This window comes from Dasypus novemcinctus, chromosome 3 (assembly GCF_030445035.2).
Source record: "Dasypus novemcinctus isolate mDasNov1 chromosome 3, mDasNov1.1.hap2, whole genome shotgun sequence".
Taxonomy (NCBI): Eukaryota; Metazoa; Chordata; class Mammalia; order Cingulata; family Dasypodidae; genus Dasypus; species Dasypus novemcinctus.
Window position 1 is genome coordinate 139,546,273 of NC_080675.1, and position 19,869 is coordinate 139,566,141.

A 19,869-nucleotide genomic window follows, 5' to 3' on the forward strand; every position below is an offset into this window, starting at 1 on the left:
GTGTCCATTCACTGTGTGTTCTTCTGTGTCTGCTTGTATTCTTATTAGGTGGCTCTAGGAATCGGTCCTGGGACCTTCTGGAGTGGGAGGTGATTATCCTCTTGTGCCACCTCCACTCCTTGTTCTGCCGTGTCTTCTCTCTTGTTGCGTCATCTTGCTGTGTGGGGCAGCATTCCTACGTAGGGCAGCACTCCTGCATGGGTTGGCATTTCTGTATGGGCCAGCACTCTGCGTGGGCCAGCTTGCCCTTACCAGGGGCCCTGGGCATTGAATCCTGGACCTCCGATATTGTAGACGGGAGCCCAATTGGTTGCGCCACATCCGTTTCCCGTGCTTAAGTTTTTATAAACTTTTTTAAAGTTAAAAATTTTATAAATAATGAAGTATTTATGAAGTGATATAACATCTGGGATTTGCCTCAAAATAATCCAGGGTGAGTGGTGAGGGTACAGATAAAGTAAGATTGGCCAAGAATTGAATATTATTTGAAGCTGGATGATAGGTTCTTGGGCAATCATACTTTTCACTTTTGAATGTTTGAAATATTCCATTAGTTAGAAAAAGAGGTTAAGATTACAATGGCATTGTTCATATTCTCAAAAGTACAACTAGTAGACACTATGAGTCTTTCTAAAATTGTAGAGGACTAGTGGCTGCTGCCACCACTATTACTTACAGACAAGAAACCAGGAAAATCTTCTTACAAAACAAAAATCTAACAAAAAACAATGCTCACTTTATTAAAACCTTGCAAGAGAAATGAAAGATGAGTGTTTTTTCTTTTGTACCTAGGTGTTAAATGCCTTTCTCTCCTTGAGTCTTGTGGAGATTTCCTGAATCCCTGCTTTGTACCGCCCTCCTCCAGCACAGCTATCTTAGTGGCAAGTCTGTCTGGACATCAAACATACATCCTACAATTCATCTTTTATTTCTACTTTTACTGCATCTCAGAGAGCAAATGGTAGATTTATAACAAAAGGGGGTTTGTGAGGCTAATCACATTAGATTAGATTTTATGGTTTATGAGCTTATACACACACTTTGGACGGGGAGTACTGGCTCATACCCTATCTGGTAATTCTGTAATACATAATATATAACTTAAACAATGCAAAGTAAACAGAAAAGGAGCAAAGGCATTAACATCTTGTACCCCAGAACTTCCAATTACATGAAATAATTCCAAAGTTGATGATGTCCTTTCTTGCTTATCCAGAGTTGGATTTTGCACATAAAGTTTGATTCTTGAGCCTCACTGTCCTGTAGAAAATGTCTATAATGAATTTGAATTTTGGAGTGAAAATGTGTTTCATTAATATGAAAGTGTGTTTGGTGATTTAGTAGGAGGCAAAAGCGCAAACTAAAAAATAAAGATGACATTTATTTAGCTTTTTGGAAATATAAATAACACAATAAATGCTTTAAAAAAAACCAACAAACAAAAACAAAAAACTGACATATTATATGATTGATCATCTCCAGGCACAGCATTTATTGGTGAATATAAAAAAAATAAATTTTGTCATTTTTATCTGTTCTTCCCCCAGCTTTTGACTAAATGGATTCTTTCTAGGAAGCTTGAGTCCTTAAGAAAATTCCATAGCTATCCTAGCTCCTGCAATGCAAATGAGTAAGGCTAAAGTCCCACTTCCTTAGGGAAATAAATTTCTATCCTTGGGATTCTGAAAAACTAGACATCCAGGAACTTATTAATATAAAACAGGTGCTTTCGTAAGGATCCTTCTAACATGGGGAAAATGCAGCCATCATCCACTAAAACACTATCAAATTTGGGTACAAGTAATCTTCAGGTTTCCTAAGTTGACTCCCAAATTAGTCCAGTCTTTTCCAGCAGCACAGACTGGAGTCAACTGCCATCTTCCTTACCAGCTGCACCAGCTGCTCCCAAGCTGCACCAAAAGTGGGATTAACAAAACCAAGTTAAGTATAAAGCATTTTCAACCTTTCTTCCTGGAAGGTAGAGAGTTCTTTGGGGTAGGAAGGGTAAAGAGACTGTGTATCAGCCTTGCCTTCAACACTCAGTATTGGTGGAAGGGCAGCTAAATCTATCCAGTGCACATTTGCATTGAGCGTACGTGAGTACTTACCCATCACCACACAAGGAAGTCAGAGTAAATTAACAAGTCACTGTGGACCAAGCCCCTCAAAACAGAGGCAAATTCAGTGAACCAAGGCCACTGTCTGTAGTAATAATAACCCCAATTCACCGAGGTCTTTTCCTAAGGAACCATGTTAATCTCCTGATTTAAGAAGCATCTCCGGCCAGGACATAACACAGAAGGCAAACATAACTTCAGGGCAGGGCAAAGCCACCTGGAGTTCAGAGGTCCTGGATACAGCACAAGAAGATGGCAGAATCACTAATCTTTAGTGCTGGAAACAACGCTGGTGGGACCCCTCTTCTGGAGCTCCTTTATTACTGCAGCTTTATGGCGGTTGCCCAGATGTCGTTGCTGGGGAGTGGAGGAAGGACCCATCCTTGGGGAACGGAGTTGCCTTTGGGATGATTGGATGGCACAAGGTACTGATCCCAATCATGCCTTAATAAGAACATTGCAGAAAAACTGTTTATTTCTGTTTTATTTGAAGCACAGTATTCAGCAACTAAATATTCAACTTTTGGACTTAGTTTCCAAATGACTGATATACTAATCCACAACAGAACTTGTTTTCTAGGAATTATGAAAAAGACCATATTTTAAAAAATGTACACAAAGAGGAAAAAAACTGAAAAAAAAAAAAAAAAAACTTTTAACCTTATGTATATACTTATGATAGAAGCTAAAGCCTGTATGCAAATGAGAGATGTTCTTTTCCCAGAACATAAACTTGGCATGCTAAAGAACATTATTTCATGAGAACTAAACATTCTTTCATGAGAAATGTTGGAGCTTTGGAATGGACCTCAGAGATCACTTAGTTTGGTGGTTTTCAAACCATGTTTTGAAGATCCATAGTGCCCCAAATAGATGCTTTGATAGGGTGGAGAAGGGAGTGTCTAGAAACAATAAAGTGTTTCCAGTCAACCATAGATTTTAAATTGCTTGAGGAACCCATTCATTCATTTTATCTGTTTAACATATTGATTTCTCAAGACTGCATTTGGGAAGAATGTGGCTGCTGAAGTGTGAAGGCCCCCAACTAGCCCACCACCTTCATTTTATAGAGGCGAGAAGCGAGACCCAGGGAGCTGAAATTTTTGCCCAGCTCATTTGTAACTGCAGATTTAGATAAGACTCCAGTTCCCCTTGTTTTTGCTCTTTTGGCTGTGATGTAAGAGCTTAGAAGCCAGCATGGGTGTTAAATAGTCTCCCCTCCAAAAGAAACAAAGTAGAGTTTCTTTTCCTGGGTCTGTTTAGCACCAGAAAACAGAATGAGGAAAAGGAAGCCAATGCTTTAAATCAACAGTACTGCCATAGAATGGGATAATACAAAAGGGCAAGTTACAACCAAAATTTCAGTTTCTTCACCTGTTAGAACAGGAATAGCACCATCTACTTCTCAAGGATTAATGGGGACTAAATAAGATGTGTGTGACATATGAACTTTGGGAACATAATAAACCCATAAAGAGCTTACAAAAAAAAAAAAAATACAGGAATAGACCTCAATAATGTAAGTATTTCATTAACTACTTCTTACAACCTAAGGTAAAGGCAACATGTTGCCCCTTTACCTTATCTGGATGAGTGCTGGCAGGGAGTGTTCAGCTTGGAGGTAATACTGTCGGAAAGGCTGCAAGAGGTGAGCAAGTGGGAACTCATCTGAAAAAGAAATTGCACAATACAACATCATCATGTGTTATATCTAAAGTGTATTTCTCATGGCAAAGTGACTGAGCCTGTGATTATAACATGATCAAATGTGTTTCATTGTTACCCGAGATGTCCGTGATGTAGTTTAGAATTTCAAATCCAAAGGTATGATTTGTTACCTACCATCTCTTAAGTTGAGCTCACCCATAATAAGAGTTAACAACCTAGTACTTCCTTTCCTCCACTAGTTAAAAAGGAGCTTACCTGGATCTCCAAATAACTTGGATTCAATTTCACGTTTCTTAAGTAAAATTTTCTCCTTTTCTTTTCTCTGTTTCTTTTCCAACTCTCTTTTCCTTTCTTCCTCTTGCTCTCCTTCCAACATAACTCTGAGGGCTCTCTCTTCAGCTTCATACAATTCAGAACGTTTTTTAATGAGTTTTCGTAGTCGCTGCAGGTGATGCTCAAAAGTCTCATCTGCTGAGGCTGGAGGACAGACCCCTAGCAAAGAGATCCAAATGGCATTTTAAACTGTTTCATATCCCAAAATTCGTGTTCTAATAAGCAAATTTAAAGTCCTATTTATGGGCGGCGGACTTGGCCCAGTGGTTAGGGCGTCCGTCTACCACATGGGAGGTGTGCAGTTCAAACCCTGAGCCTCCTTGACTCATGTGTAGCTGGTCAATGCGCAGCGCTGATACGTGCAAGGAGTGCCCTGGCCCATGTGTAGCGCTGATGCGCGCAAGGAGTGCCCTGACACGCAGGGGTGTCCCCCGCATAGGGGAGCCCCACGCGCAAGGAGTGCGCCCCATAAGGAGAGCTGCCCAGCGCAAAAGAAGGTGCAGCCTGCCCAGGAATGGTGCCACACACATGGAGAGCTGATGCAACAAGATGATGCAACAAAAAGACACAGATTCCCGTGCCGCTGACAACAACAGAGGCGGACAAAGATGCAGCAAATAGACACAGAGAACAGACAACCGGGGTGGGTGGGTGGGGGAATAAATAAATAAATCTTAAAAAAAAAAAGTCCTATTTATGGTATGAATTTGCTTAGATTTTATGGATTCCAACCGATCTTCAAGTCTCAATTTGATTTCTTGAGTCTCCAATTATCCCAACCCTCCCCTAACTTTTTCCTATCTCCTCACTCTGGACTATACCACTTTACCCTTGATTTTTGTTTATTTCTAATGGTCATGATCCTCCAGTTGGACAGTGAGCTCACTGAAGGCAGGAACTTCTTATACTTCTTCATTGTTCATGAAATTCCCAAGGCACCAACTCCTAGACCTAACTGATAAACAATTTTCCCTCTAAATCTGAAGTTTGGGGGAATACACATGGAAAGGTGAGGAAGAAGATACACTTAACCCGCCATAGACTACACAGTCTGCTGCTGAGAGGAGGGTGACTAACTATCTCAGTTTGCCCAGATTTAGCACTGGAAGTCCCACACTCCACAAAACCTCTCAGTACCAGGAAAACTGGGATGAATTGTCACCCTAGTTAACTGTGAGATCAGCCAAAAACTAACAAAGTCCTGAAGCATCAATTAGGGAAATCTGATTATGGACTAGTTATTAGGTGATATAAAAAGAGTTACTGATAATTTTCTTAGGTGTGATAATGGCATCACAGTTAATAAAAAGATGTCTATTTTTTCAGATGCATATATAAGTAATGGAGATGAAATATGTCAGTGATTAGCTTTAAATTATTTCAGCAAAGAAAAAGGCAGGACATGTGGTAAAATCTTGAAAATTGTTCAATCTGGATGACTGGTATTTAGAAGTTCTATTTTTGTATGTGTGAAATTTTTCATAAAAGGAACAAAATTCAATGCTCAATGAATATCTGAATAGACTGCAGTTCTACATTCATTACTGTAATGGCCCTGAAACATAAAAGCTGTTGAGGGTGCTGGGTGATTCAACACTGTGATGTGGGAGTAGCCCATCCTGTCAGTCCTCAAAGATTTTAAAGGTAAATATATTTATTACACAAGCATTTTTAAAGTACCAGATACACAGAAGAAAAAGATCCTAACCCTGCTACCATAATAATTTTTTATTTCCAGTATTTTGTATCCACATACTAGCAACTTCGTTTCTTTGTGGTTGTGTGACTACCATCAATTTTCCACATTATTTTCAAGTCTTCATCATTTAATAGCCCTATTCTATTTCACCAAATCAATGTATCATCACTTACTTAACAAACACCCTAACTCATGGATATTTACCTTAAGCTGTGTCAAATATTCTGTTATAATGCTACAATGAATACTCTTGTGCATGTATTTTTTCCCCTCATATGGATTCATTTCTAAAGGATAAATTTCCAAGAGTGGAAAGGTTTATGGATACTTTTAGAATACCAAAATGTGGTACTAACTGCTTCTTTAAAAAGCTATATATTTGGCATTATTCATGATTGCCAAAAGTTGGAAACAACCCAGGTGTCCAGCAACAGATGAATGGATAAACAAACTGTGTATTCACACAATGGAATATTACGCAGCTCTAAGAAATGAAAAAAAAAAAAAGTCGTAAAGCATATGACAACATGGATGAACCTGGAGGACATTATGTTGAGTGAAGCAAGCCGGAACAAAAGGACAAATACTGTATGATTGTGTTACTATGAACCAAATATGTGTAACATATTGTATGATACAAAAAAAATGTATATGTATCCAGTACATTAAAAAAAAAAAAAAAAGGTTCCTTAGCTTCTGCACTGATTTTAATCTTTTTGGAATAATTTCTATATAGTGACTTAGAAAAGACCAGCCTTGCTATTTAGTGCTAGGTCTTCCTGAATGTCTCACCACCAAAACTTTTTTCAAACGTTTTCTAAATCACTAAAGTATGCTGAGTAAAGGGATAAAATATAACAGGCAAACTTCTCATTCTTGATTTCTAAATTAATATTATTTTTTAAAGCAGTTTTATTCACACACTGTACAATCCATCCAAAGTGTATAATCAATGGCTCTCATATAATCAGAGTTGTACACTCATCACCATAATCAATATTAGAACATTTTCACTGCTCCAAACAATAAAACAAAACCACAAAAACCCCCTACTCCTTATACTACCCTATCACTGACCCTTAGTATTGGTATGGTACCTTTGTAACAACTGATGGGAGTGTCTGCCTACCACATGGGAGGTCCAGGATTCAAACCCAGGGCCTCCTGACCCATGTGGTGAGCTGGCCCACGCACAGTGCTTGCTGATGCCTGCAAGGAATGCCGTGCCATGCAGGGGTGTCCCCCACGTAGGGGAGCCCCATGTGCAAGGAGTGTGTCCTGCAAAAAGAGCCGCCCTGCGCAAAAAAAGCACAGCCTGCCCAGGATTGGCGGCGCCGCACACACAGAGAGCTGACGCAGCAAGATGACCCAACAAAAACAGACACAGATTCCCGGTGCTGCTAACAAGAATGCAAGTGGATACAGAAGAACACACAGCGAATGGACACAGAGAGCAGACAATGGGGGAGGAGGGAGAGAAATAAATAAAAAATAAATCTTAAAAAAAACACAAAAAACCTATACATTTGCCAGCACCTAACGCTTGACATACAGAAGGTAATTAACAAATATTTTCTTCAATTAATGATTTTATTAATTTATAAATTAATAATTTATGCTGCCACCACTAAAGTATAATATTGCCAGCTCTGAGCACTAAATTTTCCATTTTGGCTAATAAGTGGCAAAAAGTATTGTTTCTTCAAGTTCGGTAGTTCTGTCTCTTGTGAAGTTAAGCTGGAGGGGTAATTCTTTCTTCCGTAACCACTGCAGCCATGTGCTTATACAATTCACTCTCTTATCTTCGCCTTCAAGGGTAACACTGCTCCAGATCATTTTCTCATGGATGCTCTGCTTTAACAAGTTTCCATTCACTTATTCCCAACTATGGAAACTCTGCAACTCAAATCCATCTTCTACTAACTTTCCAAGTTAGTATTTTGACACACACATAAATGCTGATGCACTGAAATTTAAACGGTCACTATCTTACTTTGTAATAACCTTGTGGTTTGTTTCATTTTACCTAGACCAGGGGTCAGCAAACTTTTTCTTTGAAAAGCCAGATAATAAATATCTTAGACTTTGTGTGGCTATACAGCCTCTGCTGCAACATCTAAAATCTGCCAGTGTAGCACAAAAGCAGTCAAAGCCAAAATATAATGAATGGTGTGGCTGTGTTCCAGTAAAACTTTATTTACAAAAACAAGCAGTGGCCAGGATTTGGCCAATAGGCCCAAGTTTGATCAAGCCTGATCTAGATGGCAAACTCCTCCAAGGATGAAAAGATGGCTTCTAATTTCTCAACCCCTCAGAGGGTTCTCACAGTGGCTAAGAAATTACACTGGGAAGGCTCTAAGAGCCCAGCTAAGTTAAAGGTATCCTTTGGAATAAGAAGGATTTTAGGTCCAAAAGGAATATGATTCCTGAGGCCTCTGAGTTAGTCATTAGCAGAGTACTGGAACTAGAAACTGGATTCCAGTAACTGCAAAGTCAGGCTCTTTATGCTTGCTGACTCCTGTTCTTTCTAAGGCAAATTTGTGCTTCTGGATCAACACAAGCAGCAAAGGATTCTTTCTCATCATTTCACTCTCTGGTTAAAATCTTTCAATGGTTCCTCACAGATTTAAGCAAAGGTGACAGAGCTCTAGCCTGCACAATAGGACACCGTGATACAGCCCTGCTTGCATAGCCAGCATTATCACTTACCACTTAGGTGGAGGAGCATGTATGTTGAAGAGAGAAGTTTGGGCGCTGTTGGTTTTACTTTTAGGTGCACAATGCAACTAACTGCTAGTTACCAAATCACTTTATATTCAAGTCAACTAATTATACAGAAGCAGCTTTTTTTTATACATCACAATTTCTCCTAAAATTTCTTCCTTCTTTTGGGTAGCTATTATCAAAATGAGGGAGACTAATATTGAGAAATTATGCTGGAAAATTCACCCAGCAATTTAATGAGCACTCACCTCATGGAGGGTGTGAGGTGGGGAATATTAAATAGAAGCCCTCAGGTTTTTGCATTCTAGCAAGGAAGAGATATGGGTAGACACAGATGTTGCAAACTCTCTTGTGACTATTCACGAGTGTCCCAGAAGTACCACAATGAGGTCATCTGTATTTCTAAGGCCTTAATCTCAATCAGCCAAATTTTCAACACTTTCTGGAATGCCAAGGAAGGATGAGAAAGCTTTCATTGGGCTAAGCTGACCTGCCCTACCAACCCCACTTGGAGGACTGTGGTCAGGAATAACAGGGGCGAGAATGGAGTCAGGGCAATGGACAGTGCAATGGACTCCCATACCTGCCTCTCTTCTGAACCTTGGCTACAAAGAGGACTCCTGATTCAAAAATCCTGAGCTGCTACAGACAAGCCCAGATATTCTACGGGTTGAATGAATTATTTGAAGAAAAGTATAAAGCATTTTTCTTTCAAAAATATCTTTGGGGATTAAGGTAAAGAATGGAAAGGAAGCAGGGGAAGAAATGCAAGTAGAGTCAAATTCTGACAAACAGCAAGGCAAAGTCACAGTTACCTTTTCTTGCTGCAGCCTCTTTTCTCAGTTTCCTCAGTTTCTCTAAGGCCCGAAGAATGTCCACCATTCTTTTGGTGTCTGCTTGTTTTTTCCTCACTTCGGACAAGACACCATCAGCAGCAACTTTGAGTTCCTGCTCCTGGAGGAGAACCAGAGCCCACAAAACCTAATATCAGAGACAACCTTATAGCAGAGAATAGTTGACTGGCAGGTACAATTTCAGACATTCAAACAATCTCAGGCTTAGGCTCCACTGGATCTACATCCTGATTCTTGGGACTGGCAAAAGTCCCTTCTCTACTGGTTCAGCCCAGGGGTCATTCTCATCCAGGGATGGCACAACTTCCCCTCTGCAGGTCCTGGTTTTTGTTTCTTCCTCAGAACTTCCCTGGGGTTCCCTTGTTAAAAATGCATATTCCTGGACCCTAAAATTCAGACTCTCAGGAAAGACAAACAAAGGGTGGAAAGGACTTGATAAAGCTCTCCAAGGATAACCTATGCACAGAGTTCGTACTCCACTGCTCTTGAGTCCCTAGGATCTCTTCCAAATGACAGCCTCTCAAACATCTGAAGACCACCACCCTACTCTTCTTAGTATACTAAATAACTGTTCCTCGAGCCACTCCACATGGGCCACTGTCTCAAATAACATCACTGTGGGTGGTGGGGAAGATCCTCTAGTTTAAACTTCATTCTCTGTCAAGTAAGTGCCTGTAATTCCACCATTACAGCCATACCAGGCTGTTTCACTCTTTTGTTTGTATTATTCCCCCTGCCTGGAACTGTAACTCTTGCTTTTGCCTGGCTTTAATGTTTTTAAGACACAGCTCAGATGTCACTACATCCTCCAGGAAGCCTTTCCTGACACCTTCCCCCAATGGGGCCCCATTAATAACTACCTTTGAATTACTAACATGTCATACAATACTGACATGATTTCTCATGGTGCTGTAAGCCCTTCAAGGATAAGGGCTATGTCCTACTCATCTTCATCTCTAACACTGAGCCTGGCACGTAACAGGCCCTCATTTAATGATTGCTGAAATGAATTACAACTTCCTCAGATTAAGGGACTGCCTCTCCAGACATTTTTTTTTTTTAAAAGATTTATTTATTTAATTAATTTCCCCCCCTCCCCTGGTTGTCTGTTCTTGGGTGTCTATTTGCTGCGTCTTGTTTCTTTGTCCGCTTCTGTTGTCGTCAGCGGCACGGGAAGTGTGGGCGGCGCCATTCCTGGGCAGGCTGCTCTTTCTTTTCACACTGGGCGGCTTTCCTCACGGGCGCACTCCTTGCGTGGCACGGCACTCCTTGCGCGAATCAGCACTGCTCCACACGGGTCAAGGAGGCCCGGGGTTTGAACCGCGGACCTCCCATATGGGAGACGGACGCCCTAACCACTGGGCCAAAGTCCGTTTCCCATCCAGACATTTTTAAATGATATTCCGGGGGGTGCAAGGACAAAGCTTGCTTTCAGTACACTTCAGGGAGAAGTGATATCAGCTGTTGGGGCAACAGCAGACAGAGGAGGAGGAAGGAGACACTATCTGTTTATGGAAGCAGTAGGGAAGGGAACCAAGAGGGCACTCAAGGATAAAGAGAATGCCTTGAACAATTACTTGATTAATTTCCAATTTCACCCTGGCCCTACTTAGAGCTTGAGATCAATAGGGCTTGTACTTAGACAAAGGTAGTTTCAAATCCCAAGTGAATTTACCACAAACTGGTTGTGTGATTGTGGGCAAGTTAATTATCTCCAAGCCTCAGTTTCCTAATCCATAAAACTGGGGTAATACTGCCTACTTCTCATGGTTGTCACAAAAATTCAAAAGAACTAGTATTAAGTAACAACCTCAGCACGGGGCACAGTATACAGGAAGGGCTCAAAAACATCATAAAATCCGAACACCCGTGATTTAAAACTTGTCAACAGGGAAGCAGGCGTGGCCTAATGGATAGGGTGTCCGCCCACCACATGGGAGGTATGTGGTTCAAACCCCCGATCTCCTTGGTCCCTGTGGAGTTGGCCCATGGGCAGTGCTGATGTGTGCAAGGAGTGCCCTGCCACGAGGGTGTCCCCCCGCATAGGGGAGCCCCACATGCAAGGAGTGCATCCCGTAAGGAGAGTCGCCCAGCAGTGCCAAAGAATGGCGCTGCACATGTGGGAGCTGACACAACAAGATGACTCAACAAAAAGAAACACAGATTCCCAGTGCAGCTGATAAGGATAGAAGCGGTCACAGAGGAACACACAGCGAATGGACACAGAGAGCAGACAACTGGGGCGGAAGGGGAGAGAAATAAATTAAAAAACCTAAAAAAAAAAAAAAATCCAAACAACTTGTAAACAGAGGAATCCTGGGGAAATCACCAACATCACCTTGTCAACAATTAGGGAATATGTTCCTTGAGCAGGGCCCCGAGTATTCTATATTTTGTATTCCCGAACTCATCTAGAACAGTACAAGACAGACAAGGATCCAGACATTTGTTAGCCTTAAATGTTATTAAGTGGACGGAATGTTGGACAGGGGACCTATCTTATCCCTCTAATGTCACCGTGTAAACCTATTATACAATGACCTTACAGAACTTGGCAGTCTACCTAAGGCTTTTGTTTCCTGTTCTATATCTCCTTAATAGGCACTTATATGTAAGTATGAGGTACAAGAGGTAAACTAGCTTACCCCCAGGAAGTGGAAGTGCAAAGTCTCAAGCCCCTTCAGGTTCTACACTCCACTTCTACACACACACCCTCCCCCTGCGCGTCCGCTGCTCTCACCCGCTTCTTCTCCTCCACCTCCTGCACGCACTTGACCCTCCAGCGGTCAATCTCCTGCTCTCGCTCCGCAGCCCGCGCGGCCTCCGCCTCCCGCTCAGCGTCGCGTTCCCGGGCCCTCTCCCGAAGCCGCAGTCGGCGGCGCCGGACTCTTTCCAGTCTCCGCCGTGCTTCGCCCACAAAGGCGGCCTGGGTCAGCGACTGTAGTCGATCCGCCAGCTCGGCGCGCAGCGGCGCGGCCTCGGCGTGTAGCCGTGACCAGGCCGCGCCGTCGGCCTCCGCTTCACTCAGGGCCCGGCCCAGGCCGCGCAGCCGCCGCACCAGGCGCAGGGCCCCGCGCAACCGAGCGCGCACCTCGCCCAGGCTAGGCCCGGCGGGAGCGAGCAGCGGCGCCGGGCGACCGGCCCGCCGAGGAGTCCCGAACACCGCCTCCAGCCACTGCCGGTCGCGCAGGCGCTGCAGGGCCGCGTCCCCGAGCACGTCGGGCGGTGGCGGTGCCTCAGGCCAGCGCTGGCTCCAAGGCGGCCCTGGGCCCGGAGGCGACGGCCGCGGGCGCTCACCGGCATCGGGCCCCGGAAAAGGCCTGCACTGGGGTGGCGGCGGAGGCAGCGGCGGTGGAGGGACCGGGTAGAAGGTGCCGCCGCTGCCGCGAGAGGCTTCCGCGGGGACCCGGGACTGCAGAGCCAGCGGCGGCTGGAGGAAGGGGGCGGAGGCCCCCGGAAAGGGGCCGGGCCGCTGCGGAAGCGGAGGCGGGAAAGCCGGGGAGGGCAGCGGCGGTGGTGGGCAGCCGAAGGGAGCGGCAGGCGGCGGCTGCGGAGGCGGCGGGCCCGGGCGACTGGGGCCGAAGAAAGGCGGAAGGGCCATGGTCACGACCAAGGGACTCAGAAATGACAGGAACCTGAGCGGTTCCCGGGAGTCTTCCGGGAGGAAGTGACGTTTTACGACGCGCGACCCTATTACGACATGCCCCGCCCAGAAACACAGCGCAGGAGGGACTTTGTTCATCTGTGGATTTCGAAAGTATCTGAGTGTTTTGGGTGCAGTACTACCCTCTCCGCAATACCATGTAGGTTAAGAGATGCAGTTCGTGTCCTCGCGGAATTTACTGTCTAGTAAAGAAAGCATATTAAATCAAGTAATCCTACAAATAAATGTAAAAGAGCAACGGTGAATATAAGTACTATCAAAATGAAAGGAGCAACATGAGTTTATTAGAGACTTAGTCAAGGAGGTTGGGAAAAGTTGCCCTAAGGATCTGAGGATTCAGCTGAGACCAGAAGGATAAGTAGGAGTTAAATAGGAAAAGATGAAAGGGAAGCTAGGTCCAGATGCGCACAGCATAAGCAAAGGCTTCGTAGCGAACAGAGTACAAATGCCGAGTGGAGGGAACTGAAAGAATACCAGAGTGGATGGAGCAGAGAAAGCTTGAAGGGAGCCTCCTGAGGCTGGGGAGGTGGATAGAGGTCAGGGTCAGGGTTAGGGTCATCTCTGAGGGGTTTTACGCGGGTGGGGAAGACATGAGTAGTCGTGTTACCTGATTAGATTTCTACTTTGGGATCATTGTAGTTTCACAAAGATTTAAGAAAAACAGGTCCTGTGTATTCTTTACCTACTTTTCTCCAGTGGTAACATCTTGCAGAACTGTAGCAAATATCACAACTAGGATATTGGCATTGATAAAGTGAAGAAACAGAACATTTCCAGTACCACTATGATTCCTCCTGTTGCCTTTAGTCACACCCTTTCTCTCCTGTCCCCAACCCCTCTTTAACTCTTGACATTAATACACTTGTACATTTTTTTCCCTTTCAAGAGTTATATAAATGGAATTTTACAGTATATAACTTTCTGGGATTTGCGTTTTTGACTCAACATAATTCTCTGGAGATTCATCCAGGTTTAACATGCATTAGTTCATTGTTCCTTTTCAGATGAAATAGTATTCCAAGGTGTATTTAACATTCACCTGTCGAAGATCATTTGGGTTGTTTCCAGTTTGAGGCTATTATGGAAAAAAGCTTCTATAAACATGTGTATAAGTTTTTGTGTGAACCTTGTTTTAATTTCTCCTGTTTAAATGCCCAAGGGTGTAACAGCTGGTTTATATGGTAGTTGCATGTTTAGTTTAAGAAACTCCTGAACTGTTTTCCAGAATGGCTGTACCATTTTACACTCACCAGCAATGTATGAGTGATGCAGTTTCTCTGCATCCTCACCAACATTTTTTAAAATTATTTTTTGTTTTAGACATTCTGACGTTTGTAGTGATATCTCATAATAGTTTTTTTCCCCTCCCCTCCCCCCCCCCCATTGTCTGCTCTCTGTGTCCATTCGCCATGTGTTTTTCTATGTCCATGTCCGCTTGAGTTCTTGTCAGTGGCACCAGGAATCTGTTTCTTTTTGTTGCATCATCTTGCTGCATCAGCTCTCCGTTTGCGGCACGACTCCTGGGCAGGCTGCACTTTTTTCGTGCGGGGCAGCTCCCCTTACCGGGCGCACTCCTTGCATGTGGGGTTCCCCTATGCGGTGGACACCCCTACGTGGCACGGCATCCTTACACACATCAGCACTGAGCGTGGGCCAGCTTCACCACATGGGTCAGGAGGCCCTGGGTTTGAATCCTGGACCTCCCATGTGGTAGAGGTAGATGTTCTACCAGTTGAGCAAAATCTGCTTCCTCTCATAATAGTTTTAATTTGCATTTCCATAGTGACTAATTGAGGTTGAACATATTTTCATGTGGTTGTCATCTCTATATCCTCTTCAGTGAAATGTCTGTTTCTTTTGCCTATTTAACTGTTTTTGTGGGTTTTTTTTTTTTTTTTGCCTTTTATGGTTTTATTTCACACAAATAAAACTTGCAAATGACCTGTCTATTCATTTTCTTCACTGTGCAGCAGGGCATTGAGATTGGTGACAAAGAGCTGGGCTGCTCTTTCCACAGTGGCTTTGTGGTTCTTGGAAGAAACTTTGTGAGCAATCTCAGCACAGTAACATTGGTTACACATCTGCAGCACTTCCAGCTCCTTGACATTATAGATCAGGAACTTTTGGAAGCTGCTGGACAGCATATGCCTGTTTTCTTGTTACTCCTGTAACCAATGTTGGGCATCAAGATATGATCCTTGAATCTTTTCTGCACCATTGTCATTGCCTCTGGGTTTCTGTCAGTTATGCTTCTTTTTCTTTCTAAAGATTTATTCCCCCACCCCCACCCCCCATTGTCTGCTCCGTGTCCATTCGCTGTGCATTCTTCTGTGTCTGCTTGTCTTCTCATTAGGTAGCACCGGGAACCAATCCTGGGACCTTCCAAAGTGGGAGAGAGGTGCTCAATCTCTTGCATCACCTCAGCCCCCTAGTCTGCTGCTTCTCTTTTTGTCTCTCCTCTGTGTCTCTTTCGGTTGTGTCATCTTGCTGCACCAGCTCTCTGGTCAGGCCAGCACTCCACATGGATCAGCTCTCTGCGTGTCAGCTTGCTTTCACGAGGTCCTGAGAATCAAACCCTGGGTCTCCCATATGGTAGACAGGAGCCCAGTAGTTTGAGCTACATCCACTTCCAGTTATGCTTGATTTTGACATACCTGTCTGACTGATGCCAGATGAAGTTCTTGGTCCTCTTTTTGACAATCTTAGGCTTTACAACGGGTCTGAGGGCAGCCATGATGCAGGGTTGGAGATGGTGGCCACCTGTTTTACTGAGTCTTGAGAGTTTTTTATATATTCTAGATACTAGTCCTTTGTCAGATGTGTTTTACAAATTTCCCCCATCTGTAGCTTGTCTTTTCATCCTCTTACAAGGATTTTTAGTGAGCAAAAGTTCTTAATTTTGATGAGCAATTTATCAATTTTTTCTTTTGTGAATTATACCTTTGTTGTCATCTAAGACTTATTTGCTTAGCCGTAGATCACAAGGATTTTCTACGTTTTTTTCGTAAAAGTTTTAGTTTTACATTTATAACTCAGTGATCATTTTTTGTTTTTTTAAAGATTTATTTATTTAATTCCCCTCCTCCCCCGGTTGTCTGTTCTCTGTGTCTACCCGCTGCGTCTTGTTTCCTTGTCTGCTTCTGTTGTCGTCAGCAGCACGGGAAGTGAGGGCGGCGCCATTCCTGGACAGGCTGCACTCTCCTTCGCGCTGGGCAGCTCTCCCCACGGGTGCACTCCTTGCGCGTGGGGCTTCCCTACGCGGGGGACACCCCTGCGTGGCAGGGCACTCCCTGCGCGCATCAGCACTGAGCATGGGCCAGCCCCACACGGGTCAAGGAGGCCCGGGGTTTGAACCATGGACCTCCCATGCGGTAGACGGACGCCCTAACCACTGGGCCAAGTCCGTTTCCCCTCAGTGATCATTTTGAATTCATTTTTGTCTAAGGTGTGAGACTTAGGTCAAGAGTAATTTTTTGCCTATGGATGTCCAATTCCTCCAGCATTACATTAGATCTTTATTTTTTCAAAGGTTTGTTACTCTGTGCAAAGTAACTAGATGATGGGTGTGTTTTTTAATCAAAAATTTATTAGGCATTTTCTTAATCACTTATGTCTTGAAGGTGAGTGTATTAGTCAGGGTTCTCTAGGGAAAGAGAAATCAACAAGGGATATCTATCAATAGTAAGAGATTTATCAAGAGTCTCTTATGCAGCCATGGGGAGGCACAAGTCCAGGTTCCGCAGGCAGGCTGCAACCAGGAGCTCCGATGAAAAGCCAATGAAGATTCTTGACGAGTTCAGGAGATGTTGGCTGTCCAAAGATGAGCTGGGAAATTCTCTCTCAATGTTGGAATCACTTCCCCTTTTAAGGGATTCAACAGATTGGGTTAAGTGTCACTCACTGCTGACGGCAATCTCCCTGACTGATGTAATTAGAGCCAGCTATCTTTGATTTACCACTGCAGTAAAGTCAATGGTGACTAAAGTCCATAAATGCCCTTGTATGACAGCGCAGTGCTTGCTTGACCAAACAACTGGGCCCAATTACCTGGCCAAGTTGACACAATAGCCTAACCATCACAGTGAGTTAGACGGGTTCCTTTATACTTTAAGAACTATCATTGAGTCTGACCTCACTTCCCAAGGGACCTCTCGAAAGTCTCAGAAACTCTTGTGACACTAGGAAATCTTTTAAAGGCTTCAGTTCAGATATCTTAAAATTTATTAGACAAGGTATGAATCTAACTTTACATTTTCCAGATGGATACCCAATTATCAACATCGTTTATTGAATATTCCATCTTTTCCTCACTAATATGAAATGTCACCTTTTTCACACACTAAATTTCCATATGTATTTGGGGTCTAATTCTATACATCGTTTTCTATGTGTCTGTCATGCACTAGCATCACACTTACCTTTTCTTTCTTTTTTTAAAATAGCTAGTACAGGTAGCCCTTCCTCATTCTCTTTTATTGTATTCATGAACCATAGGGATCTCTAGAATAATCTACCTGTGTTTAAATGCTGGCTCTGTTACTAGCTATGTGACACTGTGAAAGCTGTTTCACCTCTGAGCTTCATTTTCTTTATCTGTAAAAAGGACTGCTAATATTATCACCTCACAGAGTTGTTGCATCAGAGTATATAATACAGAGTGACAGAGTAAGCAGTGTAAGTGTACATTTTCATTTTGCTCATTTATCATTATTTTTCCACATGAACTTCAAAATTAGCTTGCCTAATTTCAATTAAAAACCTATTAGTATTTTTACTGTGATGTTGTTTTTAAGTTAATTTAGGGATAATATATATATATCTTTATTACAATAGATTCCCCATCAGAGAACATGGGATACCACTTTTTATCAGACAGATTTGCAAAAGTGCCTCTTCCATCTACTTCCACTATTACCACCTTAGCCCCATCTATCATCTTTTGGTTGGCTTATTTTAATAGCTTCTTGTGTTCCTGATTCCATCCTTGCTCCCCCAGTCTATTCTCTTTCACTACAACCAGAGTGGTCTTAAAACTAAAATAAGATTTTATCACTTTTCCATGCCAAACTTTCTCATCTCATTCAAGATCAGCTTTTAGTTTTGCTGTGAAGAGGAACGAGCTGGGCATTGAGTGGAGGGGAATTTGGGTTCCATAGAATATTGTTTTATTTGTATGCTGATGGGAACTGATTAAAAAAAAAAAGAGGAAACTAGTAAGGACTGAGTCAGAGGGGACAAGTGCTCAAGCAAAGTCCCTGAGTAGGTCCCGTCATGTTCCCCTCCACCCATTAAACTCAAGAGCTTTCCCCTCCTGACAATCTGTAACACACATCTACTCAGGTCTAATGCCCCTACTGAAAACCTTTTAAAAATGCCCCACTAGTCTCTGCATAAAATTACAACTTAATCTGGCATACAAGACATTCTACTGTTTAAAAATATATGGAGGGAAGCAGGTTTGGCTCAATGGATAGAGCATCTGCCTACCACATGGGAGGTCCGTGGTTCAAACCCAGGACCTCCTGACCTGTGTGATGAGCTGGCCCACACACAGTGCTGATAAGTGCAAGGACTGCCGTGCCATGCAGGAGTGTCCCCCGTGTAGGGGAGCCCCATGCACAAGGAGTGTGCCCTGTAAGGAGAGCCACCCAGTGTGAAAAAAGTGCAGCCTGCCCAGGAGTGGTGCCGCACACACAGAGAGCTGACTCAGCAAGATGATGCAACAAAAAGAGACACAGATTCCCCGTGCTGCTGGTAAGAATACATGTGGACACAGAAGAACACACAGCGAACGGACACAGAAAGCAGACTGTGGGGGGGAGGGGGAGAAGGGGAGAGAAATAAATAAAAAATAAATCTTAAAAAATTGTATGGAGTACCAAATATATGCTGGTTATAGAGTTAAAATAGATATGGTCTTCTCCCTAGAACTTACAATGTAGTTGGAAAGACAACTAGTGAAAAAACTTGGAAAGTTTGCTATAGGATAGGAAATATTAGGCAATGTTTAAATGTTGCTAGGAGTGACACAGAAGGAGTGAGACTGATAATGTACTAGAGAGACGAACAAAAGAACTAAAGTCCCTGAGAAATGAGAGGGAATGATGAATTCCAAGGCATGTGTTGAGTGATTTGAGTTCTGGTAAGAGGGACCTCTTCAGTTGTAACAAGAAAAAAAGCAGATTTATATATTTGATGGTGGGAAGATGAGTTCCCATTTGATAGTTTCTCAATGAAATATGAGGCAAGGTCTTCAGCTGGATGAGGAGGGAAAAGACTATAATATATATGTAACTAATGGTCATCTCAGAGTAGAAATAAGAAATCGTAATTCTTGCTTATTTCTCAAGACTAAAGCTTTCTAGTTATTATTTCAGACTTCTGAGATTTTGATTTAATTCTTGCTACTTTTTTCTGGCAAATTTCTACTTGTTCTCAATCCAACTATGCTATTACCTTCTGTGCCTGGTACATACTTCACAATGCACCTTGTTAATGCACTGAAGTTGTATTTGCCTCCCTTACTAGATAGACTAATAAGGTAAATGAAAAGTTGGCCTGTGTCCCTAATGTCGGGTTCCATGTGGGACATTAGGGATTTAAGAGTAACTTTAATAATTAAAAAAAAAAAAAAAAAGGAATCTACAAACTGGAGAACTTATTAGGGAGATATGAGAGTGCCAAGGATTAACCAATCCTTAGAATAACGCAGCTCATGAGACATCTGTGCCCTTTTTAAAAGGATTTACTTGGTGCTGTCAGTGGCAGAGTTCTTCTGCCTCTGCTTCATTGACACACTACCACACTGGC

At 43.0% G+C, this 19,869-nt stretch overlaps 1 protein-coding gene across 1 annotated transcript; it reads right to left on the reverse strand.

Annotated features, from left to right (window-relative positions):
• Positions 1-1,361: 1,361 nt before the first annotated feature.
• PDCD7 (programmed cell death 7) lies at positions 1,362-13,058 on the reverse strand. Its single transcript, XM_004455503.5, has 5 exons — positions 12,136-13,058; positions 9,357-9,495; positions 4,041-4,277; positions 3,698-3,785; positions 1,362-2,561 (listed from the first exon to the last, which is right to left on the reverse strand). Exons 1-5 carry the CDS (start codon positions 12,994-12,996, stop codon positions 2,438-2,440), a joined length of 1,449 nt encoding a protein of 482 aa, XP_004455560.3. The 5' UTR covers positions 12,997-13,058; the 3' UTR covers positions 1,362-2,437.
• Between the last annotated feature and the right edge of the window lie 6,811 nt (positions 13,059-19,869).